Source organism: Aquarana catesbeiana, linkage group LG05 (assembly GCF_042186555.1).
Source record: "Aquarana catesbeiana isolate 2022-GZ linkage group LG05, ASM4218655v1, whole genome shotgun sequence".
NCBI classification, from domain to species: domain Eukaryota; kingdom Metazoa; phylum Chordata; class Amphibia; order Anura; family Ranidae; genus Aquarana; species Aquarana catesbeiana.
Window position 1 is genome coordinate 588,048,146 of NC_133328.1, and position 27,943 is coordinate 588,076,088.

Below are 27,943 nucleotides of genomic sequence, written 5' to 3' on the forward strand. Positions count from 1 at the left end.
CCTACTAGCATATCTTTGGAGTGTGGGAGGAAACCAGAGTACCCAGAGAAAACCCACACAGGCACAGGGAGAGCATGCAAACTCCATTGAGGTAGTTCTGTGGTTGGCTTTGAACCAACAACCCTAGTGTTACAAGGCAGAAATACTAATCACTTAGTCACTGCACTCCCCACAAATCCATGCAACTTGGAAAATGGTGAGAATGTTTGTTTTGGTGTGGCGTAGTGTGTTCTCAGCCTCATAGATAGTGGCCACTTGTCGACCGCGCTATAGTCGAATGATGGCTACAGCACGGTCATCTAGTTCTAGTCTAGTCTTCATATGATGGCCTCCCGTGTTCGTGCCCGCTGCACACACGTTGCTGGGGCCGCGCGGCGCGATCTGTGATCGTAGTGTCCTTCTGGACACTGCTGTTCACAGATTGAGGTAAAGAACCAATCACACAGCTGATCATAGATCACAGAGGTAAACAGATTCCAGTTATCGGCACTCCTTTCCTCTTCTGGCAGCACAAGGAGAGGAGAAGAGAGCCAATAACCGGCTTCTCCAAAAAGGCACTGGTTATCGGTCCAGTGCACACCAGTGCTGCCAATCTGTGCCCACCAGTGCTGCAAATCTCTGCCAATCAGTGCCCATTAGTGCCACCCATCAGTGCCACCTATCAGTGGCACCTATTAGTGTTACCTTTTAGTGCAGCCTCATCAGTGTCCACCAGTGCCGCCTCAACAGTGCCTATCAGTGCAGCCTATCAGTTCTCGTCAGTGCCTCCTCATCAGTGCCCACCAGTGCCACCTCATCTGTGCCCATCAGTGCAGCCTATCATTTCCCATCAGTGCAGCCTCATCAGCACACATCAGTGAAAGAGAAAAATTACCTGTTTGCTACATTTTATAACAAACTATATAAACGTTTTGGGGGTTTTTTCCAAATTTTTCGGTCATTTTTCGTTTATTTAGCAAGAAAAAAAAATTTAAGTGGTGATTAAATACCACCAAAAGAAAGCTCTATTTGTGTGAAAAAAATATATAAAAAATTTTGATTGGGAATAGTGTTGCATGACCGCGCAATTGTCAGTCAAAGTGCGACAGCGATGAAAGCTGAAAATTGGCCTAGGGAGAAAGGGGGTAAAAGTGCCCAGTAGGCAAGTGTTTAATGGGATTGCTTGAAAATGCATCAAAAAATGCATTAAAACAGAAAACATTTTTATAAAAAGGCACAATAATGCAGGTGCAAAAGTCTGATGCTACAGTTTAGAAGCACTTGCTGTGTGTTTACATTAGAGAGATGGCAGGCTATAAAGAGTCTGGTGCAATAGACAGTAATATGGAGAAAGCAAATATTTCAGTGCCTCTGTTGTGAAGATTAATTTACCCACAATCATTATAGCTACAGAGGTGAGTGAGAGACTGTCCTTGAGTGTTTTTACTGCTTGTTCAGAAAAAGTAAGTAATTTAGTCTATATAGTCTGGGTACAGGGTTCACCTTAAAGTGGAAGTCCAGTCTAATCGTATCTAATCTTAAACTTGCTCTCACCACCATTTTAAGTCCAATACTAACTAGCCTGTAGAGGAAAGATATGTATACATACCTATTCTGAGGGCTCTAGGGTCCAGTCATGTGGTTTCTCCAGCAGCCGGGTTCAGTGAAGGGGAGAGATCACCAACAAAAGCTGCAATGCCTATGCAGTGACGTCACCCATAGGCTTACTATGCAGCATCCGTTGTCAGCTGTCCCTCCTCTACACTGAAGCCAGTGACCAGACTAGAGTGCCCAGGGAATAGGTAAGTAATACATCTTTTATATACAGGCTAGTTAGTAAAGGACTTAGAATGGGGGTGGGAGCAGGTTTTGGCATTGCTGGAAGATTGGTCAAAGCAGTGGAAGCTGCAGTTCAATGTCTCTAAATGTAAAATAATGCACATAGGTAAAAAGAATCCCTTCAAAGAGTACAATATTGGGAGTACAGTGTTCAGATAATTGCAAAATGAGCCAACAGTGAGACCGGCGAATAGAATTCGAAGATGCATCCCTAGAGGGATGACCCTATATAGATCTTTATATCACTAGAGGAATGACCAGCAGGAGGAAGAAGGTCCTGATTCCCCTATATAGATCTTTATATCACTAGAGGGATGACCAGGAGGAAGGAGTTCCCGATTCTCATATATAGATCTTTATATTACTAGAGGGATCACCAGCAGGAGGAAGGAGGTCCTGATCCCTCTATATTGATCTTTATATCACTAGAGGGATCACTAGCAGGAGGAAGGAGGCCCTGATTACCCTATACAGATCTATATATCACTAGAGGGATCACCAGCAGGAGGAAGGTGGTCCTGATTCCTCTATATAGATCTTTATATCACTAGAGGGATGACCAGCAGGAGGAAGGAGGTCCTGATTCCCCTATATAGATCTTTATATCACTAGAGGAATCACCAGCAGGGTGAAGGAGGTTATGATTCCGAGGAAGGAGGTCCTGATTCCCCTATATAGATCTTTAATGAGACCTCATTTAGAATACTGTGTCCAGTTCTGGAGACCTCACATATACAAAGATATTGATATCCAGAGACAGGTAACAAAAATGGTGAAAGGTCTGGAGGATAAAACATATGGTGAGCGACATCAGGAACTTAATATGTACAGTCTTGAGGAAACAAGGGAAAGGGGAGACATGATTGAAACCTTTGAATACATCAAGGGTGTGAATAAGGTTCAGGAGGCCAGTTATTTTAATATAAAAGAAACAAAATCAAGAACACGGGGACATGACCTCAAACTAACTGGAGGAAAGTTCAAAACTAATCTTAGAAAGTATTATTTTTTTTGTTCCCCAAACAGACCACCAAAAAAAGAAAGTAGTGTTTTACTGAAAGGGTAGTTGAGGTTTAGAATAGGCTTCCAGCAGAGGTAGTGAGGCAGTCAACAGTAAATGGCTTCACACATGCTCGGGACAAACATAGATCCATATTTAGACAAAAAAGTTAATGAAAAAAACTAAAAATGGGCAGACTCGACTGGACTTCTACTTTACTACAATACTTCTATATGACTTTTACATTTTTACTCCTTGCTTTCTCATATCTTTATTATAGGAAAGGCAGGAATATAGGTGTAGAAATGTAGAGGGAGCTCTCAGCGCTAACGATGCATATCAATGCGAGCACAGTGTTGTGGGATTTAACAAGAAGTCACGCACAAATTTATTTACAGATTTATACTATGTGGAAACTTTTTTAGCGCATTTGCATAGTATGGTTACAAATGGATGGACTGACTTTATGAATTTTTATGTTATGTTTTTCACTTAAGTTATAATTAACTACACGAGGGCATTATGATGTTTTTTATTTAGTTTGTCATCACGATTTTATGATATAATAGGAGGATCTATAGAGTGAAGGTGAAGCGCAGCACTAATTGTTTTTTTCTTTATTGAGTTTAGCACAATTATATGAGAGTGTGCAGGGTGTGAGCGATTCACTAAACACATAAAGTAGGTTCATACTTAATCTTTATTTACATTTTTTTTATTCATATACCATAGCTGCTCGCAAGGACTATATTCACTTTATATTGATTCATTGCTGCTGCTTTAGGACTTTTGAAGTAAGAAATGCGCAGGGAGTGTAGTGTTTTTAATGAGTCAGCAACTCCTATGCCGCGTACACACGGTCGGACTTTTCGTCTACAAAAGTCCGACAGACTTCCTGCGGACTTTCGGCGGACTTGCAGCAGACTTTCTAACGAACGGACTTGCCTACACACGACCACACAAAAGTCCGACGGATTCGTACGTGATGACGTACACCGGACTAAAATAAGGAAGTTCATAGCCAGTAGCCAATAGCTGCCCTAGCATGGGTTTTTGTCCGTCGGACTAGCACACAGACGAGCGGATTTCGGGGTCCGTCGTAGTTACGACGTAAAGATTTGAAGCATGTTTCAAATCTAAAGTCCGTCGGATTTGAGGCTGAAAAAGTCTGCTGAAAGTCCGGAGAAGCCCACACACGATCGGATTACCAGCCAGCTTTAGTCCGTCGGCGTCCGTTGGACTTTTGTAGACGAAAAGTCCGACCGTGTGTACGCGGCACTAGACTTGCACTGTGAAGAGGAGCAGTAAAGAATAACCATTGTATAGCACTGCAAAGCAATGAAGTGGAGTCTGTGTATGTATTAAGCAATACAGCTGCCCCCATGTACATATATAGGTACAAATCATATTTCAAAATGCTCTTTTTAAAATATTTACACATATCGGTCAATCAAGCATATCCAAATTGAGCAATGGATCATATTTTTCTCAGTAAAGGTTTTCTTTAACATGATAAAACTGTACTGAGTTCTGCCCATTCCAATATAATACAGATTCCAGGGGCGGATCCAGAGTCTAATCTCAGGAAGGGCACTGCCAGAAAATAAGGTAATGCTTACAAAACTGTATTTCATACAGTCCTAACCTTGTTTAAAACAGTGACACATTTATCCTGTCCCCCACTTGTGTCACCTTCTTCTTCATTACTGTCCCCCACTTGTGTCACCTTCTTCTTCATTACTGTCCCCCACTTGTGTCACCTTCTTCTTCATTACTGTCCCCCACTTGTGTCACCTTCTTCTTCATTACTGTCCCCCACTTGTGTCACCTTCTTCTTCATTACTGTCCCCCACTTGTGTCACCTTCTTCTTCATTACTGCCCCCCCCCACTTGTGTCACCTTCTTCTTTATTGCTATCCCCCACTTGTGTCACCTTCTTCTTTATTGCTGTCCCCACTTGTGTCACCTTCTTCTTCATTACTGTCCCCCACTTGTGTCACCTTCTTCTTCATTACTGTCCCCCACTTGTGTCACATTCTTCTTTAATACTGCCGCCCCACTTGTGTCACCTTCTTCTTTATTATTGTCCTCCACTTGTGTCACCTTCTTCTTTATTACTGTCCTCCACTTGTGTCACCTTCTTCTTCATTACTGTCCCCCACTTGTGTCACCTTCTTCTTCATTACTGTACCCCACTTGTGTCACTTTCATTACTATCCCCCACTTGTGTCACCTTCTTCTTCTTCATTACTGTCCCCCCACTTGTGTCACCTTCTTCTTTATTACTGTCCCCCACTTGTGTCACCTTCTTCTTTATTACTGTCCCCCACTTGTGTCACCTTCTTCTTCATTACTGTCCCCCACTTGTGTCACCTTCTTCTTCATTACTGTCCCCCACTTGTGTCACCTTCTTCTTTATTGCTGTCCCCACTTGTGTCACCTTCTTCTTCATTACTGTCCCCCACTTGTGTCACCTTCTTCTTCATTACTGTCCCCCACTTGTGTCACATTCTTCTTTAATACTGCCGCCCCACTTGTGTCACCTTCTTCTTTATTATTGTCCTCCACTTGTGTCACCTTCTTCTTTATTACTGTCCCCCACTTGTGTCACATTCTGCATTACTGTACCCCACTTGTGTCACTTTCATTACTATCCCCCACTTGTGTCACTTTCTTCTTCTTCATTACTGTCCCCCCACTTGAGTCACCTTCTCCTTCATTACTGTCCCCCCACTTGAGTCACCTTCTCCTTCATTACTGTCCCCCTACTTGAGTCACCTTCTCCTTCATTACTGTCCCCCACTTGTGTCACCTTCTTCTTCTTCTTCATTACTGTCCCCCCACTTGTGTCACCTTCTCCTTCTCTACTGCCCTCCACTTGGGTCACCTTGTTCTTCATTATTGTCCCCCACTTGTGTCACCTTCTCCTTCATTACTATCCCCCACTTGTGTCACCTTCTTCTTCATTACTGCCCCCCCACTTATGTCACCTTCTTCTTTATTGCTGTCCCCCACTTGTGTCACCTTCTTCTTTATTGCTATCCCCCACTTGTGTCACCTTCTTCTTTATTACTGTCCCCCACTTGTGTCACCTTCTTCTTTATTGCTGTCCCCCACTTGTGTCACCTTCTTCTTCATTACTGTCCCCCACTTGTGTCACCTTCTTCTTTATTGCTGTCCCCCACTTGTGTCACCTTCTTCTTTATTGCTGTCCCCCACTTGTGTCACCTTCTTCTTCATTACTGTCCCCCACTTGTGTCACCTTCTTCTTCATTGCTGTCCCCCACTTGTGTCACCTTCTTCTTTATTGCTGTCCCCCACTTGTGTCACCTTCTTCTTCATTACTGTCCCCCACTTGTGTCACCTTCTTCTTCATTACTGTCCCCCACTTGTGTCACCTTCTTCTTTATTGCTGTCCCCCACTTGTGTCACCTTCTTCTTCATTATTGTCCCCCACTTGTGTCACCTTCTTCTTCATTACTGTCCCCCACTTGTGTCACCTTCTTCTTTATTACTGCCCCCCCAATTGTGTCACCTTCTTCTTCATTACTGTCCCCCACTTGTGTCACCTTCTTCTTTATTGCTGTCCCCCACTTGTGTCACATTCTTCTTTATTACTGCCCCCCCCCACTTGTGTCACCTTCTTCTTTAATACTGTCCTCCACTTGTGTCACCTTCTTCTTTATTACTGTCCTCCACTTGTGTCACATTCTTCTTTATTACTGTCCCCCACTTGTGTCACATTCTTCATTACTGTACCCCACTTGTGTCACTTTCATTACTATCCCCCACTTGTGTCACCTTCTTCTTCTTCATTACTGTCCCCCCACTTGAGTCACCTTCTCCTTCATTACTGTCCCCCTACTTGAGTCAACTTCTCCTTCATTACTGTCCCCCACTTGTGTCACCTTCTTCTTCTTCTTCTTCATTACTGTCCTCCCACTTGTGCCACCTTTTCCTTCTCTACTGCCCTCCACTTGGGTCACCTTGTTCTTCATTATTGTCCCCCACTTGTGTCACCTTCTCCTTCATTACTGTCCTCCACTTGTGTCACCTTCTCCTTCATAATTGTCCCCCACTTGTGTCACTCACCTTTTCCTTCATTACTGTATACTACTCTTCCATCCAATCCTCACCTTATCCCCTCTCTGGGGCTGGGCTCTGGTGAGTGGTCCACTCTGGTCCCTCAGACAGTTGCTCGGATGGGCTGCGGGGGGAAGGAGGGGAACTCGGGCAGCCATGGATCTGAGCCAGCCCAGCCAGCAGTGCAGCAGCAGCACACAGACAGAAAAGGTCGGGTCAGCTGCTGCAGATTACTCTCTCTGCATGCAATGCAGCCAGGCAGCGGGTGGTGGTGGGCCGCGGGCGCTAGAGATATAGCGGAGCAGTGGAGACATTGGCATGAAGATCACACACACCGACCAGTCCCTCCCTACTGCCAAGTCTCTCCCTCTCATACCTCTGCATGCTGGAGAAGGAGGAGGTGGGTGGAGACAGCTGTGCAATGCATCACTAGGCGCAGGCCTCACTCTGACTGAGACTGTGAAGTCACTGGTTGCTAGATGCCAGGCGCGGTGGCCCTAGCCACCAGTTCCGGCAATTTAGTTTAAAAGGGTGGCTGTGTCACAGAGTTGGTAATATTTTGTCAGGGGGTGGGGAGGCCACTTGCCCCGTTAAACCCCACCCCCCCCGGATCCGCTCCTGACAGATCCAAGTACTGATAATAGATGTCATTAGTACAGCTAGACATTTGGACTGGTTTACTGAAAGAGTTAAAAAAAAGTAACTAGGAAATTGCTTTCCACATGATAGTATAATTGAAGTGACTAAATTTTGTTAGGATTCTCAACTACTTTTGTAAACTGGACACATTGATTGCAAGACAGAGTCAAGCATCCCATTGTTATGAGACTTCTGTGCAGTTGTAGTGAATTCTCTGTCTCCACTTCTAATGCTAGTTAGGAACTATTTGACTTTTTAGGATTTCGTAGACCAAATTTTTTCTGCAAGGAATTATCTACCCTATGTTCAGTTTAACATCAAAAGGAAGTGATTTCCTACCAAAACACAGATCACTGGATTTCTTACATGACTTGTGTGACTAGATATGTACAGATTCACGATCTGCACTTTTGTATCTTGTAAATTCTTTTAAAGAAAACAAGGACCCCAGCACAATCCCCAGTGACCGATAGTAACTACAACCATGTAAATCATTCTACACGCACTACAGGCACAGGAAAGAATAAACTTCATCACAGAGACAAGCCACTAGTGATATAGCAGGAAGCAATGGTGAAAAAGGTAAAATAATCATCTCATTCTGAATGTATAGAGTGGTGTATAGGTAGATACAAAGTATATAATTCATGTAACATTACAAAATATTTAAAGGGTATTAGTTTTCCTTTTCACAAAAAATTAAAACTAACTCACAACACCTTCCCCACCCCTCTGGTCCTTGTCATATGTACTTTATATGATCTCTATCTGCCACCTCCCTCTCAAGCAGATATAATGGTCCAGCAGTGGCGGCCAATCCATTAGGGGCAGAGGAGCGCCGCCCCCCCTAATCCATGCGCCCGTCCCCTACTCTACATGCTGGGCGCCGGACGCATAGATTTTAATTTTTTCTTCTTTTTTGAAGCACATGATTAGAGCCAGAGGCTCTAATTGGCTTAAAAAAAGGGTGGGCTTGGGGCACAGAGCACTGCGCCCTGTGCCCACCCAGTTGAGTGACATTAGCAAATTAATATTCGCTAATGTCTTTCTGCTTCTCCTCCCTGCCAATCGGGTCTCAGGACCCACTTTCTGTTCGGGCGGGAGGAGAAGCAATGGGAAGAGAGGCTCTTTCCTCGGCAAGCTGCAGCAGGTGGAGGGGCAGCTTCCAGGAGTTCTACCCCAGATCCAGCAGGTAAGGACATGAATGGCCTCCTTCCTGTCTGACCAGTCTGAGTGGGGGCTAGTGTGAGTGAGGGGGCCAGGGGCAGATTCCAAGAGCGCGCACCACCTCTGATCATGGCCCACAGTCCCATTGCCGCCTTCCCGTCCATCTCCCGCGGGGGGAGAGTGGCGGTTGTGCGAGTGAGGGGGGCAGGTTTGTCTGTCGCCCCCCCCCCAAAATATTAAGCACCAGCCGCCGCTGTGGTCCAGCACTTTAAAGCATCACTGCAAAGTGCTGGAGGCTGTGTACCAGCATAACAAAAACATTGGCAGCCACTCATTGGTCGGTATCATGTGACCACACTGACCAATAAGAATCTTTCTTGAGGCTCCTTTATTCTGTGATGGTGTCCCGAAATAAAGAAGATATTCTCTTATGTCAGCCCCATGGCCACTGATGAACAATGAGCGTTTTCCGTTGAAGGTAATATGCAGCTTCCAGTGCTGTTTGATGATGTTTAAAATCGCTGAACTGTTATATCAGTACAGTAACAGCTAAGAGTGACTCTTAGAAACGTCCTAGCAATAAGGCAGGACAACATGATGAGATCTCTGGAAGTTTTTCAGTTAGGTTTCAACAGGTATGTACCTGTACTATGTACAGGCATGTCCAGTTGAACCCCGTTTTGCCTTCAGAACTACCTTAATTCTTCATGGTATAGATTCAACAAGGTGTTGGAAACATTCCTTAGAGATTTTGGTCCATATTGACATGATAGCAACACGCAGTTGCTGCAGATTTGTCAGCTGTATATCCATGAAGCGAATCTCCCATTTCAACACATCCCAAAGGTGCTCTATTGGCTTGAGATCTGGTAACTGTGGAGGACATTGGAGTACAGTGACCTCATTGTCATGTTCAAGAAACCAGTGGTGAGATGATTTGAGCTTTGTGACATGGTGCATTAGTACACTGTAGTCATAAAGGGATGGACTCAAAAAAGGTCAGGTAGGCCGTGGCATTTAAACAATGCTCAATTGGTACTAAGAGGCCCAAAGTGTGCCAAGAAAATATTCCCTACACCATTACACCACCAGTCTGAACCGTTGATACAAGGTAGGATGGATCCATGCTTTCATGTTGTTTACACCAAATTCTGACCCTACCATCTGAATGTCGCAGTTAAAATTAAGACTCATCAGATCAGGCATCAGACAAGTGGTTGTAACGAGTGGTTATTTGGGGAATGCCCTGTACACACGGTCGGATTTTCCGACTGAAAATGTTCTATAGGAGCTTGTTGTCGGAAATTCCAAACGTGTGTAGGCTCCATCGAACATTTTCCATTGGAATTTCTTTCACACAAAATTTGAGATCTGGATCTCAAATTTTCCGACAACAAAATCTGTTGTTGTAAATTCCGATCGTGTGTACACAATTCTGACGCACAAAGTTCCACGCATGCTCGGAATCAAGCGGAAGAGCCGCACTGGCTATTGAACTTCATTTTTCTCGGCTCGACGTACGTGTTGTACCTCACCGTGTTCTTGACGTTCGGAAATTCCAACAAGATTTGTGTGACCGTGTGTATGCAAGACAAGTTTGAGCCAACATCCGTCGAAAAAAATCCATAGATTTTGTTGTCGGAAAATTCTATCATGTGTACAGGGCATTACTGTTGCCTTTCTCTGATATCAAACCAGTCTGCCCATTCTCCTCTGACCTCTGACCTCAGCACAGCATTTTATCCACACAACTGCCTCTCACTGGATATTTTCTCTTTTTCGGACCATTCTCTGTAAACCCTAGAGATGATTATATGTGAAAATCCCAGTATATCAGCAGTTTTTGAAATACTCAGACCAGCCCGTCTGGCACCAACAACCATGCCACGTTCAAAATCACTTAAATCTCCTTTCTTCCCCATTCTGATGCTCAGTTTGAACTTCAGCAGGTCATCTCCACCACGTCTAGATGCCTAAATGCATTGAGTTGCTGCCATGTGATTGGCTGATTAGCAATTTGTGTTACCAAGCAATTGAACAGGTGTACCTAATAAAGTGGCCGGTGAGTGTAAATGTCCTACAGCTATAACAAGGCCATTATTCAACTTTGGTCAGAGCTGCACAGTTGTCTTTTATCTACAGACACCCCTTACCTAGATAGGCAGATTTTTTTGGTAAAGGTGAACTATGCCTTTAAGGTACTGTGTACTGATCAGAATACAATGGCTTGTAGCTGAGATAACGCCATCTCCCCATGTGAAGACAGAGCCTGTTCAAACATTTCATAAATACATTTTCAGAAAGGTTAGCCGGGTCCGCCTCATTCCCAGGTATGTTCTCTGACATTTGCTCAGCAGAATCCTCTATAAATAGACGCTGTGTTTTGGCACTTTATTAATAATCCCTGCACTTTGTGAGCCTGGCTGGAGTCAATTATAGGGCATACCTTCTAAAAACAAGTGTGAAGAAGAACACACTGACCACGACCTGAAACCTTAGACTAGCTGTCAGCGAGAAAACAAACATGTAAAGTTACTATTAATTAGTAGCAGAGGGTAAAGTGACCTCATTTGTCAAAGTGTCTGAAAGAAGAGCTGTTTTTGTTACCCCGAGCAACCACACTCTTTGTTCCATGCTTGTGTCTTGAATTGCATAGTTGCCAGGTTTATAAAATGCAAAACTCTTCATTTAACCACAGAAATCTAGGGATTTGGTCATTTGTATAGTACTTTGCTCCTTGGAAAGAACACTGAGGCATTCATATCAGATGCAGACCCAAAGGAGTTCTCAGTCTGATGTCCCGGCACAGCCATAGACACACATTAAAAGCCATGCTGGTTAAAAGTCCTCACGTGCCCCTTCCCCTGATCTCAATGTCAAAATCGATGGCACAACTATCAGCCCATTCCCGCATGCCAAGGTTCTAGGTGTAAACCTGGACTCTGATCTATCCTTTAAGCCCCACATCCAATCACTGTCCAAATCTTGCCTCCTCAACCTCCGCAACATCTCCAAAATACGCCCCTTTCTAACCAATGACAGCACAAAGCTCTTAATTCACTCGCTAGTCATCTCTCGCCTTGACTACTGTATCTCCCTCTGTATGGGCTTACCTTTACATAGGCTATCCCCCCTTCATGAATGCTGTAGCCAGGCTCAACCACCTTTCCAATCGTTCTGTGTAAGCTACTTTTCTCTGTCAATCCCTCCATTGGCTTCCGCTCGCCCAACAAATTAAATTCAAAACACTAACAACAACTTACAAAGCCATCCACAACTCGGCCCCCAGCTATATCACTAGCCTAGTTTCAAAATATCAACCCAATCGTTCTCTTCATTCCTCCCAAGACCTCCTGCTCTGTCACTCCCTCGTTAGCTCCTCCCATGTTCACCTCCAGGACTTTTCCAGAGCCTCTCCCATCCTGTGGAACTCCTTTTCCCAATCTGTCTTATTATCTCCTACTCTGTTTTCTTTTAGACGATCCCTGAAAACCCTTCTCTTCAGAGGAGCCTATCCTACCCACACCTAACAACTGTATTTTTCTTTTCTCTATCTGCTCACCCCCCACAGTTATTACCTTTGGTATCACTTCACCTTCCCTCTTAGATTGTAAGCTCTAACAAACAGGGCCCTCTGATTCCTTCTGTATTGAATTGTATTGTAACTGTACTGTCTGCCCTCATGTTGTAAAGTGCTGCGCAAACTGTTGGCGCTATATAAATCCCCTATAATAATAATAATAAAGTATAACTCCAACCCAAACTTGTTTTGTTTGCCTTAGCTAAGGAGAGGAAGAGTTGGGCTTGATTCACACCTTTGGAATGCATAAAAACACACGTGTCATAAAAAGACATTAAATCCAAAGAGCCTGTTCGCATCTGTGTGCTGTGTTGCAGTGCATTGGTAACAATGCAACATGTCCAGGTTCTAGTGCCAATAGAATAATGAAAATGTGTGTAAATGCATTACAATGCACATTAAAAAATGCACTAAAAAACAGAAATGGATGATGTGAATCCAGCCCTAGGTCATCTGTTATGCCGTGTATACACAGTCGGACTTTTCGACAACAAAGGTCCGACGGTCTTTCCGACGGACTTTCGACGGAGTTACGACGGACTGTCTAATGACCGGACTTGCCTACACACGATCACACCAAAGTCCGACGGATTCGTACTTGAAGACGTACGACCGGACTAAAATAAGGAAGTTCATAGCCAGTAGCCAATAGCTGCCCTAGCGTCGTTTTTTGTCCGTCGGACTAGCATACAGACGAGCGGATTTTTCGACCGAACTCAAGTCCGTCGGAGAGATTTGAAACATGTTCCAAATCTAAAGTCCGTCTGATTTTTGTACAGAAAAAGTCCACTGCAGGTCCAATGAAGCCCACACGTGGTCGTGTGCGGTCTGCTATGAACATTTTAATGCTGTGCAATGCTTTTTCTTGCGTTCCAGTGTAAATCCCCAATTATGGCATGTTCATAAAAATGGAATGCAAACATTTTTAAAACGCTGCCCTCATATAAATGTTAACTGGAGACACACAACGTATATTACCAGATGAGAGGAACTCGGTTTAACATGCTGTACACTGACAGGGATTTGTGCGGACTTAAGACTGATGACATTTCCAGGGACCAATATTTTCAGCTGACATCATCTCCAAACCTGGGACTGTATCCTAAACCGGGAACATCAGGCAAATACCAATAATATAGCAGAAAGAGCAAAATGTAGCAACCAATCGTGATCTTGCTTGTTCTGATCTAGCTTGCGTAAAGGGAATTCTAATTGGTTGCTATTGGTTACTGCACTTTGCAAGAAGGAAATCTAAAATTGGGATGGTCTAAGGCTAAGCAATAGGGTGCTGCTTAAAGAGACAAGTGATTAGGACTTATAAAAACTGCAACTGTCAATGGCAGCTAATTACTTTACAAAGAATCAACTAATGGCGTGTACACACGGGCGGACTTTTCCGCATCAAAGGTCCGACAGTCTTTCCAACGGACTTTCGACGGACTTCCGACGGACTTCCGACGGAATTTCGAACGAACGGACTTGCCTACACACGATCACATCAAAGTCCGACGGACTTGTACGTGATGACGTACGATCGGACGAAAATGGGGGAGTTGATAGCCAGTAGCCCAATAGGCTACTGGCCCTAGCGTCGGTTTTTGTCCGTCGGACTAGCATACAGACGAGCGGATTTTTCGACTGGACTCGAGTCCGTCGGAAAGATTTGAAGCATGTTCCAAATCTAAAGTCCGTCAGATTTTCGACCGAAAAAGTCCGCTGCAGGTCTGATGAAGCCCACACACGGTCAACTTGTCTGCCGGACTCGGTCCGTCGGACAAGTCCGGTTGAAAAGTCCACCCATGTGTACGCGGCTTTAGGGTCCTATGATTTTGTCACGGTCATGTGACGAAACGCATCAAGAAGCTGGGCCGTGTGACGTCTTTGCGCCTGTTTGTCTGCATGTCATCCAACTCTAGCATCTAATCCAGGAACGCTCACTCTTAAGGGAACCTTCAGATCTAACGTTGTTGCTGTATGTTCACCATCTAGTGCACTATATTTGTGAGTATTTTAACCTTTTTTAATAAATCGTGATAGATTTGGTACTACGTCATGATGGTATCCCCATTCTTTTCATGTATATGTGCTGGTTGGAGTCTTGTCATTTAAAATATTGTACATACCATATCAGAGGGGCTGAAGACATCCGTGAATATATACCCAATATTAGGACTGGCATTTTTAGACTTTACCTTTGTGCGGGTCTAAGCGTGAGGTGAGGGGCCAGAGTGTGAGGTGGTGGTACACTGTGGTGTAAGATATTATCAGTAGCACTTTCTTCACGCAAGATTGCTTTAAAGTTTTTGGAGCACTGCTTCACGCAAGATATTTCATTTTGTCTATCTCTTTAAAAGATTTTTGCACATAAGTACACTTTATTGTGGATTTAGAACTCACTTTTTTTCTATATATCACAGATTTCCATTTTCTTTCTTAGTGTATTTTAAATTGTTCATATATTATGAACAATTAAATATTATTATATATATTCTGTGTGGGGTACACTATTATTATTATAATTATTGCTTGCACAGATTGATTGATTATTTCATGTTATTGTGAGCACAGATGTGGTTGTGCTACATTTGAGTTTGAAGAAAGAAACATATGTTAGGACTTGTTCATACTATGTGTGGTGACTGGCATTTTTTTTGCACCTGATCAACTCCAGTCATAGCAAGGGTACATAGAAAACAGTCTATTGGGCTTGACGAAGGGATGTAGACTGCTCTGAAATGCGTAGCCCCTCCCACCAACATCGACATCCTGATGTCCCCATCTAACAGCAACTGAGCTGAGCCCTTCCAGAAGGTCTCAGCGCATCTATTCCTGCTTGTGTTCCAGCGAGCAAGGAAGTATGTAATATGTTCTTTTATAATGATAGAAAATATATCTATGACATGGTATCCAAACTATAAAACATGTAGACCATAATGAAAGATTTCTGAGACCTTATGTGAAGTCTTAAATCATTGCACGTTCTCTCAGCTAAAGACAATCAAATCCTGGAATACAATTCAAGTAACACTGTACTTGCAGTTCTCAAACAAGAGAAATATGCATTTCTGCCACTAGAGGGCACTGCAACTTTCTTTATTTATGGCTTCAAAATTTCCAGAAATTTTACATCTCTACTTAGGTAGAGATGTTAAAAGTGCGTGGTTGAATTTCATTTTTAGTGCCTCCCCCAACTACCCCCCCTGACTGCAATGGCAGTGGGCAGGGATGTTTACCTGCGGCAGTCACGATGCTTTGCGCCCACAGCAAAAACTATGCAACGTGTTGCAGTTGGCGTGTGGCAAGTCCCCCAAACATGACCCATTCAAGTGCATGGAGAAGCGCTGCAAATGTCCCCCTAGGTGCAGTGCAATGGTTCGGCAAAAATGGGGTTAAAACAGGCAGTGAGGAGACATCAGGTTGCCTCCTCACCACCTTTAAATCACCTCTGATTGAAGCGATTCAAGCTCGGATTGAGCTTCAGAGGAATAGCGGCTTTAGATGTCTAAGTCTAGCCTTAAAGTGGAACCAAACCCTCCTATTCTTTAAAGGCAAGGTAGCTGTCATCTTGGCCTCTGTCTGATCTGCAGTTGCCATGGTGCTGCACATGTGATCAGTCATGACACCAACCATCTCATGGTCTGACATTTTTGGTCTGACAGTTTTGAGGGCACAAGCAAACGTGACAGTTAGCAATCCAGGTATGCCGGCAATGCAACAGTTTTTTGAAACCGGTAAATCAATAGGTTTAGTTCCACTTTAAGGAGCAAAGATTTATGTGCTGTAACCCATAGCAACAAGTGGAATTTACTTCCCTGAAGTCAGATCAGCACAAGATAGATTTTGATTGGTTGGTATATGTGCTGCACTGGCCACTCAGCCCCTGTGCTGGTTACACTGGATCTGGCGGAGTGAATGTATTCGCTGACTGCTAAGTACTCGATGAATCTGATGGTCATCGTGGTAAGGCGGCTTTAAACCTGCCAGCTGCAATAGGTGTAAATAGCAGGGACACCCACCAATGTGCGGTCTGCTATGAACATTTTAATGCTGTGCAATGCTTTTTCTTGCGTTCCAGTGTAAATCCCCAATTATGGCATGTTCATAAAAATGGAATGCAAACATTTTTAAAATGCTGCCTTCATATAAATGTTAACTGGAGACACACAACGTATATTACCAGATGAGAGGAACTCGGTTTAACATGCTGTACACTGACAGGGATTTGTGTGGACCAAAGACTGATGACATTTCCAGGGACCAATATTTCCAGCTGACATCATCTCCAAACCTGGGACTGTATCCCAAACCGGGAACATCAAGAAAATACCAATAATATAACAGAAAGAGCAAAATGTAGCAACCAATTGTGATCTTGCTTGTTCTGATCTAGCTTGCGTAAAGGGAATTCCAATTGGTTGCTATGGGTTACTGCACTTTGCAAGAAGGAAATCCAAAATCGGGATGGTCTAAGGCTAAGCAATAGGGTGCTGCTTAAAGAGACAAGTGATGAGGACTTATAAAAACTGCAACTGTCAATGGCAGCTAATTACTTTACAAAGAATCAACTAATGCTGTGTACACACGGGCGGACTTTTCGGCAACAAAGGTCCGACGGTCTTTCCGACGACTTTCGACGGACTTTCGAACGAACGGACTTGCCTACACACGATCACACCAAAGTCCGATGGATTCGTACGTGATGACGTACGACCGGACTAAAACAAGGAAGTTGATAGCCAGCAGCCAATAGCTGCCCTAGTGTCGGTTTTCGTCCGTCGGACTAGCATACAGACGAGCAGATTTTTCGACCGGATTCGAGTCTGTCGGAAAGATTTGAAACATGTTCCAAGTCTAAAGTCCGACTGAATTTCGACAGAAAAAGTCCGCTGCAGGTCCAATTAAGCCCCCACATGGTCGGATTTGTCTCGTCGGACCAGTCCGGTCAAAAAGTCCACCCGTGTGTACACGGCTTTAGAGGAAATTTCATTTGTTACTCTGAGCAACATCTCCACCACTTAATGCTCAATCTGACATAAATCATGGGCAGTAAAAGCGTTCTACAGCCACCATCCTCTCATTCTGACTGTGCAGAACACTGACACCAAAAGAGGAACCCGATTGTTCATATAAAAGATTCCTCCATCCAGATTCCTCCATACAGTTCCTCCATCAGAGCCTCTGAGCTCCAAGCAACACGTCTGTAGAAGATCGATTTTCAAAAGCAAATGTTGCCCTCCTACCACTGATCATTCATTTCTGCACACTGATCTTTACAAACAGTGACCATACAAACTGATAAATGATCAAGAATAATCAGTTTATAGTCAAAAGTCCATTTGATCGATATGACCCACATTGAAAATTCGACTGATAGTTGGAAGCTATGATTGTATATTATCGATGTCATCTCTGTTCCACTGTGCAATCTCAGGATCTGATCCATCGAAATGTGAATGAATTCATGACCACCTCAGTGCTGCTGATTGATGCAAAATGATCAATAGTTTTCTGCCCTGACCACTCAACTCAGTTTGATTGAATCTGATCTAGATCGATTGGAAGGGAGGTTATGGCTGTTCAATTGTTTCTGGATTGGCATATCAATCAGATAATAAAAATAAAGTGTGTATGGCCACCATTAAAGTGATAAGATGTTAATGCAGTTGTACGCAATCGATCGCAGACATATGCACAGTGTGCTAAAATGCCCCTCGATATTAGTGGAGAGCCACACGTGTATGACCCTCTGACCATCTCTCGGTGTATTTTGGATCATCTTCTGCCCTGAACAGGAACGTTCTATGTAGTTTATTACAGAAAAGCAGTAACGATCGGGTAAGGTTCCTATCTGGTCTGATCTCTGTGATCCCCCCGAGGAACGTTGGCTCATGATCATCAGGAGATGTCACATAGACATTAGAAGGTAGGCTCCTCATCCAGCTTATACCTTCAGCGTGTTCAAGACCCCGATAGGTAGAAATGTTTCCAAACATTTGTTTGACCTAACAAACGAGGCATCTTAGCCTCCGTTCACACTAATGCGACTTGTCTTACGACTTTGGACACAAAGGGGTTGGATTACTAAAACTGGAGAGTGCAAAATCTGGTGCAGCTGTGCAATGGCAGCCAATCAGCTTCTAACTTCAGCTTGTTCAATTAAGATTTGACAACCCGGAAGCTGATTGGTTTCTATGCAGAGCTGCACCAGATTTTGCACTCTCCAGTCTTAATAAGTCAAACCCATAAAGTCGCATGACAAGTCACAGCCCATTGATCTCAATTGCACCCGTTCCAATCTATGCAACTTTAAAAAGGTTCCTGCACTACTTTGATGCAAATTTCTTGTGACTTGAGTGTAAAGTTGCATAAGTCACTTTCCAAAGTCGCATTTGAATTCGCATGACTTTGGAGCTCCATCAGTGTGAACGAGCCTTAGACCTAGTAACTTCTAAAAACGACCAGCTCCAGTCAGAGTTGCTGTACTAACAATCTGATGTTGGTACAGCAATCTCCCTCATTGTGTCCTGACAAAAGAACACCCCCCCCTCCACCCAGGACACTCCGGCTATTGGCTGAGAGCGCTGATTGGGAGCCAGTCGGTCACTGATTTTCCAGCATGCATGTCCGACAAAAGCTGCCCAGCTTCTGTCGTCCCGGGTGTCATACACACATTCCAGTGTGGCTTTGAAATTGCGCTACTTCGGTGCAATTTCAAAGCTGCAGATCAGTGCGATTTCGACTTCTGATTTCATTGCGTCTTGCGACTTCATTTAACAGAAGTCAATGCAAGTTGCAATGAAATTGCAAAAAAAGCAGTGCAGGGACCTTTTTCAAAGTTGCTACAACTTGAGTCGCAACGATTTGAGCGGTTCCATTGCCGGTAATGGGGTGCGATGCGTCGTGCGATTTTGAACTAACAAATCGCATGACAAATTGCACTCATGGGAACCAGAGCTTACGGTTATGCTGGGATCGATTTGCGCAAATTAAAAAAAATAAATAAATTAAACGAGAATAAATGTGGAACAATTTAAAATGAACAATGAAAATCGGGTGCTATGAGCAAGGCGACCACTTTTGTTCTGCAATCTTTTCTTGAGCCCCTGTGTATATTTTAAAGCAGGATGAGCACAGAATTAAATAATATACTTTTTATTTGAAAAGAAATTGAAAAATCGAGGGCTGACATTTGATGCTAATTTAACCTTTGACCCACATCTACAAAATGTTGTCAGAACAACTTTTTTTTTTCCACTTGAGAAGCATTTCTCCGCTGCGTCCTATGCGATCCTACACTGTAGCTGCAAAGCTGATCCATATATTTGTGTTTCAAAGCCGCAGGTCAGTGCAACCCGAAAATCACCTAAAGTAGTGCAATAGTTTCTTTTTCGAATCGGCAAAGTCGGCGTCGCACCGATTTGAACAGTGCGATTGCCGGCCATAGGATGCGACTTGTCATGCGATTTAGTATCGATATTCCCATCGCACACTTTCCTGGATAAGGCTTTAGGAGTAAAGGGTGCTGTAGCAGCAACCAGTTGGAACCGGAAGCGTCGCAGATCCAATGTGCATATTTGCCAGCACATCATATCGCGCCTTTAGCTCTCGTTCACATTGGAGCGACTTGTCATGCGCCAAATTTCATGACAAATGTACATATTCGCCAGCACACCACTTATCGTCAATGACGTCCACATTTTTATTGAAGAATGATCATCGCCTGACAAATGGGTCCTGCGAGACTCCTAAACATTGCACTACCTGTTCTGCGATGGGATCATTCTTCCATAAAAATTAGGACATAATTGACGATCCGTGGTGTGCTGGCCAATATGTATATTTGACATGCGATTTGGCGCATGACAAGTCGCTCCAATACATGGTTGCCAAACTCCCACAGCATTTTTTACTGACAAAACATGGGAAATTTACTGACAGAGCACATTTTTTAACTGATAACCTGAAAAATAACAGAACTCCTAATAAAAACTGACAATCGATATATTTAAACAGTATAATCACAATATGGAAACACCGACAATGCCCATAATAAGTAATGTGCCTGGTTTACACTTACAAAAGTCCACACAGCATGATAAATTATCAGCCCCTGATATTTACAGACAGTTGTAAAAATCACAGATTTTTACAAACTGTCAGTAAATTTACTGATGGCTGGCAACCCTGCTCCAATGTGAATGAGGGCTAAAGGCGTTATATAGAATAACGTTTATTATTATTATTATAAAACGCAGAGATTGTGATCAGTTCTACAACCTATGTGCTCAAATAGCTTGGAGAACTGGTACCCCAAGGGGCTTCTCATGGGTGCCTTCTATGGGTGCCGGAAGTTCTTCACTGCCGATTTACTATTTAGATTTCAGCAATTATAATGGGCATTATACAAGTTAATAAAAAAAAAAAAAACCTAATGAATACTTCACATCTGCAACGAAAACAGTGATAGCAAGGCATTGGACCAAGAACCAAGCACCCAACCCCTCTGAAGTTTTTAATCTGGTGAACATTCAGTACTCATTTAGGCTCTGTTCACACCTAGGCATTTTGTTTTCAGGCAGAAAGTTGCGCCATTTTTGCCGCAATGTTTTTCTGCGTTTTTGCCGCAATTTTGTACAGTTTAAAAGTTAACCAATGTAAAAAGCAGAAAACGCCTGTAATCTGCCAAAGAAGAAGCTCCTGTACTTTTTTGAGCTTCAGGCGTTTTGCTTCAGATGACAAAACGCTTAGATGTGAACAGGGGACATTGAAATGAATGGGATTTGTCTTGTTGGGCATTTTTAGAGCTGAGGCTTACAGCAGAAAATGCCCAAAACTGCCTAGGTGTAAACAGAGGGGGTTATTTACTAAAGGAAAATCCACTTTGCACTGCAAGTGCACTTGGAAGTAAAGTCGCTGTAGATCCGAGGGGGACATGCAAGGAAAATAAAAAACAGCATTTTAGCTTGCACATGATTGGATGATAAAATCAGCAGAGCTTCCCCTCATTTCAGATCTACCCCTTAGATTTAGAGCGACTGCACTTCCAAGTGCACTTTCAGTGCAAAGTGGATAAATAACCCCCAGAGTCTTAAGAAAAAGTTCTCACATAAGAACGCTACACGGGGCACATTTGATAAGCAGTGGAAGTTCTGGGTATAGAGCAAATCTCATCTTGATGTCTATATCTGAATTCGATGATCTATTGTTTTATGATGCACATAACCTTTGTTGATAGGTTCCTTTTTTTTCTGTTGGAAACCTCATTTATAATTCTTAAGATACTCAGGGGGTTATTTACTAAAGGCAAATCCACTTTGCACTACAAGTGCAAACTACAAGTGCAAAGTGCGCTTGAAATTGCACTGAAAGTGCACTTGGAAGTAAAGTCGCTGTAGATCTGAGGGGGACATGCAAGGAAAATTAAAAACAGCAGTTTATCTTGCACGTGATTGGATAATAAAATCAGCAGAGCTTCCCCTCATTTCAGATCTACCCCTCAGATTTACAGAGACTGCACTTTCAAGTGCACTTTTAGTTTGCACTTGTAGTGCAAAGTGGATTTGCCTTTTGTAAATAACCCCCCGTGTATCTTTATCATAGTTCAGTATGTCGCATATTATACTATTCTTACTTGAATTACCAAAATTTCATTAAAAAAATTATTGTTAAAAAAAAAAAAAAACCCATAATAAAATGCTAGTAAAACATTTATACCCAGTTAGGAGGAACCGGTAATAAGTAAAGCCACATGAAGTAGTATCTGAAATCAGGTGACCCTCTCCAGGGGTACTCTATAAATCCCAACTTTTAGAAAGGGGTTGGGAATCCTAACTGCTGTTTTTTGATACACATACAATACTATATTTTTGTAACCTCCCTATACATATGTTTTATTGCCCTTACCTACTACTATTAGTGCTATTTTCTATGCTGACTGCATTTTCCACCTTGTTTCTTTCAATAAAAGAAGATTGAGTTAAAGAGGTTGGGAATCCCTGGCTTGGAGAAGAGAAGGACGGGGATCACACTTACTTTCTGCAGCCACTGCGTGTAATTTTCCATGACATGCTCCAGATGTTGAATTTTCTGGGAGGAAAAATCCTGATCCATTTGCGGAGCATCCCTCTGCAGCGCGTTGTTATATTGCTGCTCCGTAGCCCCCTCACGACAATTGCCATCCAGTTCAGGCAGAATAAAAGTGTAAGTGCACTGGCCATGCTGGATCCGGTTATATCTTCTCCCTGTGCTGTCTGTGCCTTTCCTCTGCCCACTGCCCTCTATGCTCACCATCAGGGTTGCCCACAGGGCATACAACATCACCAATGCCATCTTGTCCTCAACTTGTTAAAAAAAAAAAAAGTCTGCAGGTTTCCTTTCAAGGGCTTCCTAATTTCTCCCTGGGAAATTTGGGATACAAAGTTTCATCACTGTAAAAAAAAAAGAAAAAAAAAAAGAAAAAAGAAAAAGGAAAGGATTTGCTCCAGCTGCACTACTTTGGTGTCACCCCCAGTGAAAACGTCTTTTCAGCTCCAATAGATATATTTAGAGCATTGGCAGCCAGCATCTATTGTCTCCACTCATTTGCAGTCCAAAGATTAGCCACTCGGCTGCACATGCAAAGCCTGGTCCCCTTAGCCTGTGCTGTGGCTGCAGCAGGACTGCTATTTGCACTCACAGCCTTGTGCGTTTTATTAAGGCTGCACATTCAAGCTGGAGAGAGAGAGAGAGAGAGAGAGAGAGAGAGAGAGAGAGAGGGAGAGAGTTGGCTTGACAGGAATGTTGTGTATGTATGAGTGCGCCCCTATGCAAAGCATGCTTGGTGGCTCAGTAGAGTAGGAGAGATCAGTTTACAAAGTGGCTGCATGCATGACCTCAATCAAGCTTATTCTACATAACAACTAACAGCTTGAGACAAGCTCGCGAAAAGGCAGTTTGTCCTTGTCAATGTATTAAAAGTTAAGAGCTCATTAAATGACTGTCATTCTACAAGTCGATTGCTGGTCAGATCCATGCAGGTGCCGGGAAAGCTCGAAAAAGGGCAAAGAGAACAATGGAAGGTGACCTGCATAGCTCCCAACTGTCCCTGATTTTGAGGGACTGTCCCTGATTTGGAGCAATGTCCCTCTGTCCCTCTTTCCTCCTCCTTTGTCCCTCATTTTGGTCTGATCTATATAGTTGTATATAAAATGCACTTTTTATCTTTCAAAAAGTGTTTCCCAGCGCTAAACATTTCATCCAATTTCTAAATTGCTGCATTTGTAAATTTTAAAAGCCAATATAAAAAAATAGTAGTGGTAAAATAAAGCACTTGTAGATTTAATTAAGATTAGATTAAGATTTTAGTTTTTTTTTTTTTGTTAATTCTCCTTTAAGGGGGTGTGGCAGGGGGCGTGTCCTATGCCTACATACATTTGCTAGTAGGTGTCCCTCATTCCCATCTCAAAATGTTGGGAGGTATGGTATGTTCAACCCCAAAGGGTAGCATATGGTATGTATCAGGGGCGGACTGACCATTGAGCCACTCGGGCACTGCCTGAGGGCCCTGAGCCACTAGGGGGCCCCATCAGGGTTGCCAGCCTCAGTAAAACCAGGGACAGTATGTAAAAATCTGTGTTTTTTTTTTACATCTGTCTCTGAAATGTCCCTTACCGACATCCTTTTGGTCTAAAAATCCCAAGATTATAGCTGCCCCACTTCTCCAGTACCTTCCCAGCCAATAGAAACATGTCTGTGTATACTGTGTGTACATGTATGTGTATACTGTGTGGCCCCATAACCTCTGATTGCCCGGGGGCCCCATGAGTTGTCAGTCCGCCCCTGGTATGTATGGTATGTTCAACCCCAAAGGTAGCCATACACTGGTAGACCTTCAAACAAACATTCCTTCAAATATAAAAATAAAAAGAGTGGGGGGTGGGGTGTTCCACGCTATGGGCAACCAATAAAAGCTGCTGCCTCCACTAGACATGTGCATGATGAAAAAATGTGTTTGATTTAGTTTAGATTAGTTAATCTAGTTATTTGGTTTAGTTCAATTTGGTTGATTCGTTCAATTCGTATTCAGAATACGAATTCGGAATTAGTTTTTTGTCTTTTACAGACTTACAGACCAGAAGATTTTCCCCATTAATGACCAGGCCATTTTTTTTGCGATACGGCACTGCATCCCTTTAACTGACAATTGCGCGGTCGTGCCACATTGTACCCAAACAAAATTGACGTCCTTATTTCCCCATAAATAGAGCTTTCTTTTGATGGTATTTGATCACCTCTGCGGTTTTTATTTTCTGTAATATAAACAAAAAAAGGCTGACAATTTTGAAAAAAAAAAGTAATCTTTGTTACTTTTTGCTATAATAAATATCCCCCAAAAACTAATTTCTTCATCAGTTTAGGCCAATGTATTCTTCTACATATTTTTGGTAAAAAAAATCGCAATAAGCGTATATTGATTGGTTTGCACAAAATGTATAGCCTCTACAAAATAGGGGATATATGTATGGCATTTTTATTTTATTTATTAGTAATGGCGGTGATCTGCGATTTTTTGCGGGACTGTGACATTGCGGTGGACAGATCGGATACTTTTGACACTTTTTTGGGACCATTGACATTTATACAGAGATCAGAGCTAAAAATAGCCACTGATTACTGTGTAAATGTCACTGGAAGGGAAGGGGTTAATACTAGGGCGCTATCAGGGCTGGACTCAGCCCTTCCTTCTCTGAGCTGGCCGCTCAGCTGTCGGCTAATTGCCAGCTCCTATCTCTCTACAGTGACTCACCTGTTGATGATATACTGCTCGTCAGTCCTGCCTACTTGAGCTGTCCAGTCCAGATGATCTCTGCCTACATCTTGGTCACATCTCTACAAACACTTTCCTGTGTTCCTGTTAAAGACTTGCTTGGCTGACATTCCTTCTGGCTCCAGATCCTGCTTGCTGTTCTACTACGCTCATCTCTGGCTCCCTGATGTTTTGGCTTGTCTGACTATCCATTCCGGTTCCTGAACTCTGGCTATGTTTTGACTACATTTACTCTGTTTACCTTTTTATTACCTTGTTGGTAATATTATTTCCAGATTGGATGAGCAGGATCACCGCATGGATCAGTTTGCCATGGCGTTACAAACGCTCCTGAGTCGCACGGCTCACCTGGAATCTCCCACTGTGGCTGCTCCGGTACAACCTGTGTTGCAGGCCATCCCTGCTGCTGCTCCTGTCTCTGTGCAGGCACCCGCCTCGAGTATTACCTCTATAAGAGGTATGTCTGGATCCGCTCTGCTTCCCCAGCGATTTGGGGGCGATCCAGTCCTATGCAGAGATATACTTTGAGATGCTGCCCCAGGCGTTTCCCACGGACAGAAGCAAAGTAGGTTTTGTGATATCTTTGCTTGCTGAGCGAGCCTTGGCCTGGGCAAACCCAGGCCCAAACCTATGGGAGACTCAAAAACCTGTCGTCTTGAGTTACCCTGAGTTTGTGGCTTCCTTTAAAAGGTTATTTGACGTTCCCGCACGCTCCGCTTCTGCTGCCAAGTGCCTCGTGTCCCTCAAACAGAGTACGAGGACTGTTGCCGATTACGCCATTGAATTCCGTACTCTGGCAGCAGAGGTTGCTTGGAACAATGAGGTCCTCGTGGCTGCTTTTTCTCATGGTCTCTCGGATACCATCAAGGATGAGATAGCAGCCCAAGATATACCCACTGAGTTGGAGAAGTTGATCACGTTTGCCATTCTCATTGACTCCAGACTCAGAGAATGACTCCCTTTTAAGGAGCGCTTGCGGAAGCCTCCTGTATATTTGTCTCTGAGCTTTGCAATCCCACCCATGCCTCCCTCACCTCCCATGCCTCCTGGTACTCAGTCGGTCAGTGAAGATGAACCCATGCACTTGGGCTTCACGTGTCTCTCTGCGGATGAGAGAACCCTTAGGACAGTGATGGCAAACCTTGGCACCCCAGATGTTTTGGAACTACATTTACCATGATGCTCATGCACTCTGCAGTGAAGTTGAGCATCATGGGAAATGTAGTTCCAAAACTTCTGGGTTGCCAAGGTTCACCATCATTGCCTTAGGAGGAGGGAAAGATTGTGCCTTTATTGTGGCCAGGCAGGTCACTTTTTGAAGTCTTGTCCTACACGTCCAGGGAACGTCTGAACCTTGAGGTCCTGTCATGGACAGACCTAAGGTGATGTTGTTTCCTCCCCAGTTATCCAGAGGGATAAGCCCCTGGTTTTGGTTACCCTTTTTTGGGCTTAGTCGTCCGTCGAGATACAGGCTTTAATTAACTCTGGGGCTGCAGGCCTGTTCATTGATGCTGCCTTTGTATCAAAGCACTCGATTCCGCTGCAGCTGCGTGACACTCCACTTGCCATTGAGGCTCTTGACGAGAGACCTCTACAGCCTGCCCATGTGACTCATGAGACTGTTCCGTTGTCCATGGCCGTAGGGGCTCTTCACAATGAGATAATCCAAATCCAACTTATTTCCTCACCTAAGTTTCCGCTGTTTATTGGTTATCCTTGGTTACAGAGGCACAACCCCTATTTTGATTGGCTCCGTGCTCAGGTTTTCTCCTGATCGCCATAATGCAGTAAGACATGCTTTCAGAAGGTAGCCAAGGTCCTGTGCACTTCTTTTCTCTCCTCCCTGCCGTAGGAGTACCGCGATTTTAACGATGTCTTTGACAAAGGTCAAGCCGTTAGTTTGCCTCCACACCGGTCGTATGATTGTGCAATTGACCTTCAACCTGGTGCCATACCCCCTCTTGGCCGGGTTTACCCTTTGTCGGTCTTGGAGGATAAGGCCATGGAGGAGTATTTTGCAGACGCACTTTCTCAAGATTTCATCCTCGAATCCTCGTCTCCTGCTGGTGCTGGTTTCTTCTTTGTGAAGAAGAAGAGTGGTGAACTGAGACCTTGTATTGATTATAGGGGTCTCAATGGTTTCACGATTAAGAATCCCCATTCGATTCCGTTGATTACGGAGTTATTTGACCACCTCAAGGGAGCAACGGTTTTCACAAAGCTTGATTTGAGAGGGGCATACAATCTTGTGAGTATTAAGGAGGGCGACGAGTGGAAAACTGTGTTTAATACCAGAACAGGCCATTATGAGTACCTCATAATGCCTTTTGGCTTTTGTAACGCCCCGGCAGTTTTCCAGGAATTTATTAATGATGTCCTCTGAGATTTGTTGCAGTTATGTGTGGTGGTTTATCTCAACGATATCCTCATATTTTCCCAGTCCCTGGAGAGCCACCACACAGATGTCTGTCGTGTGCTTCAGAAACTAAGAGAGAACAATTTCTATTGTAAATTGGAGAAGTGCGAATTCCATCGTGAACAGGTTAAATTTCCGGGTTATGTCATTTCCACTGCTGGTTTTTCAATGGACCCAGAGAAACTTTCAGCAGTCCTACATTGGCCCTGACCCGTAGGTTTAAGTCTTCTGCAGCGTTTTCTTGGCTTTGCCAACTATTATTGGAAGTTTATTCGTAACTTCTCGTCTCTGGTCAAGCCCCTGACTGATATGACCAGAAAGGATAGTAACCCACAGTGTTGGTCTCCGGAGTCCATTAAGGCCTTTGAGAGTCTCAAGGCTCCCCTTGTTTCTGCTCCTGTGTTGGCACATCCTGATCCTACGTTACCTTTTATC

At 43.6% G+C, this 27,943-nt stretch overlaps 1 protein-coding gene across 1 annotated transcript in view; it reads right to left on the reverse strand.

Moving 5' to 3' along the window:
• The window catches only part of ANGPT1 (angiopoietin 1), a 463,014-nt gene extending 439,979 nt beyond the window's left edge, over positions 1-23,035 (reverse strand). The window contains exon 1 of the mRNA XM_073632150.1: positions 22,320-23,035. Coding sequence (XP_073488251.1) covers positions 22,320-22,616 — 297 coding nt within the window. The 5' untranslated portion in view covers positions 22,617-23,035. The remainder of the gene's footprint in view (positions 1-22,319) is intronic.
• Positions 23,036-27,943: the final 4,908 nt, after the last annotated feature.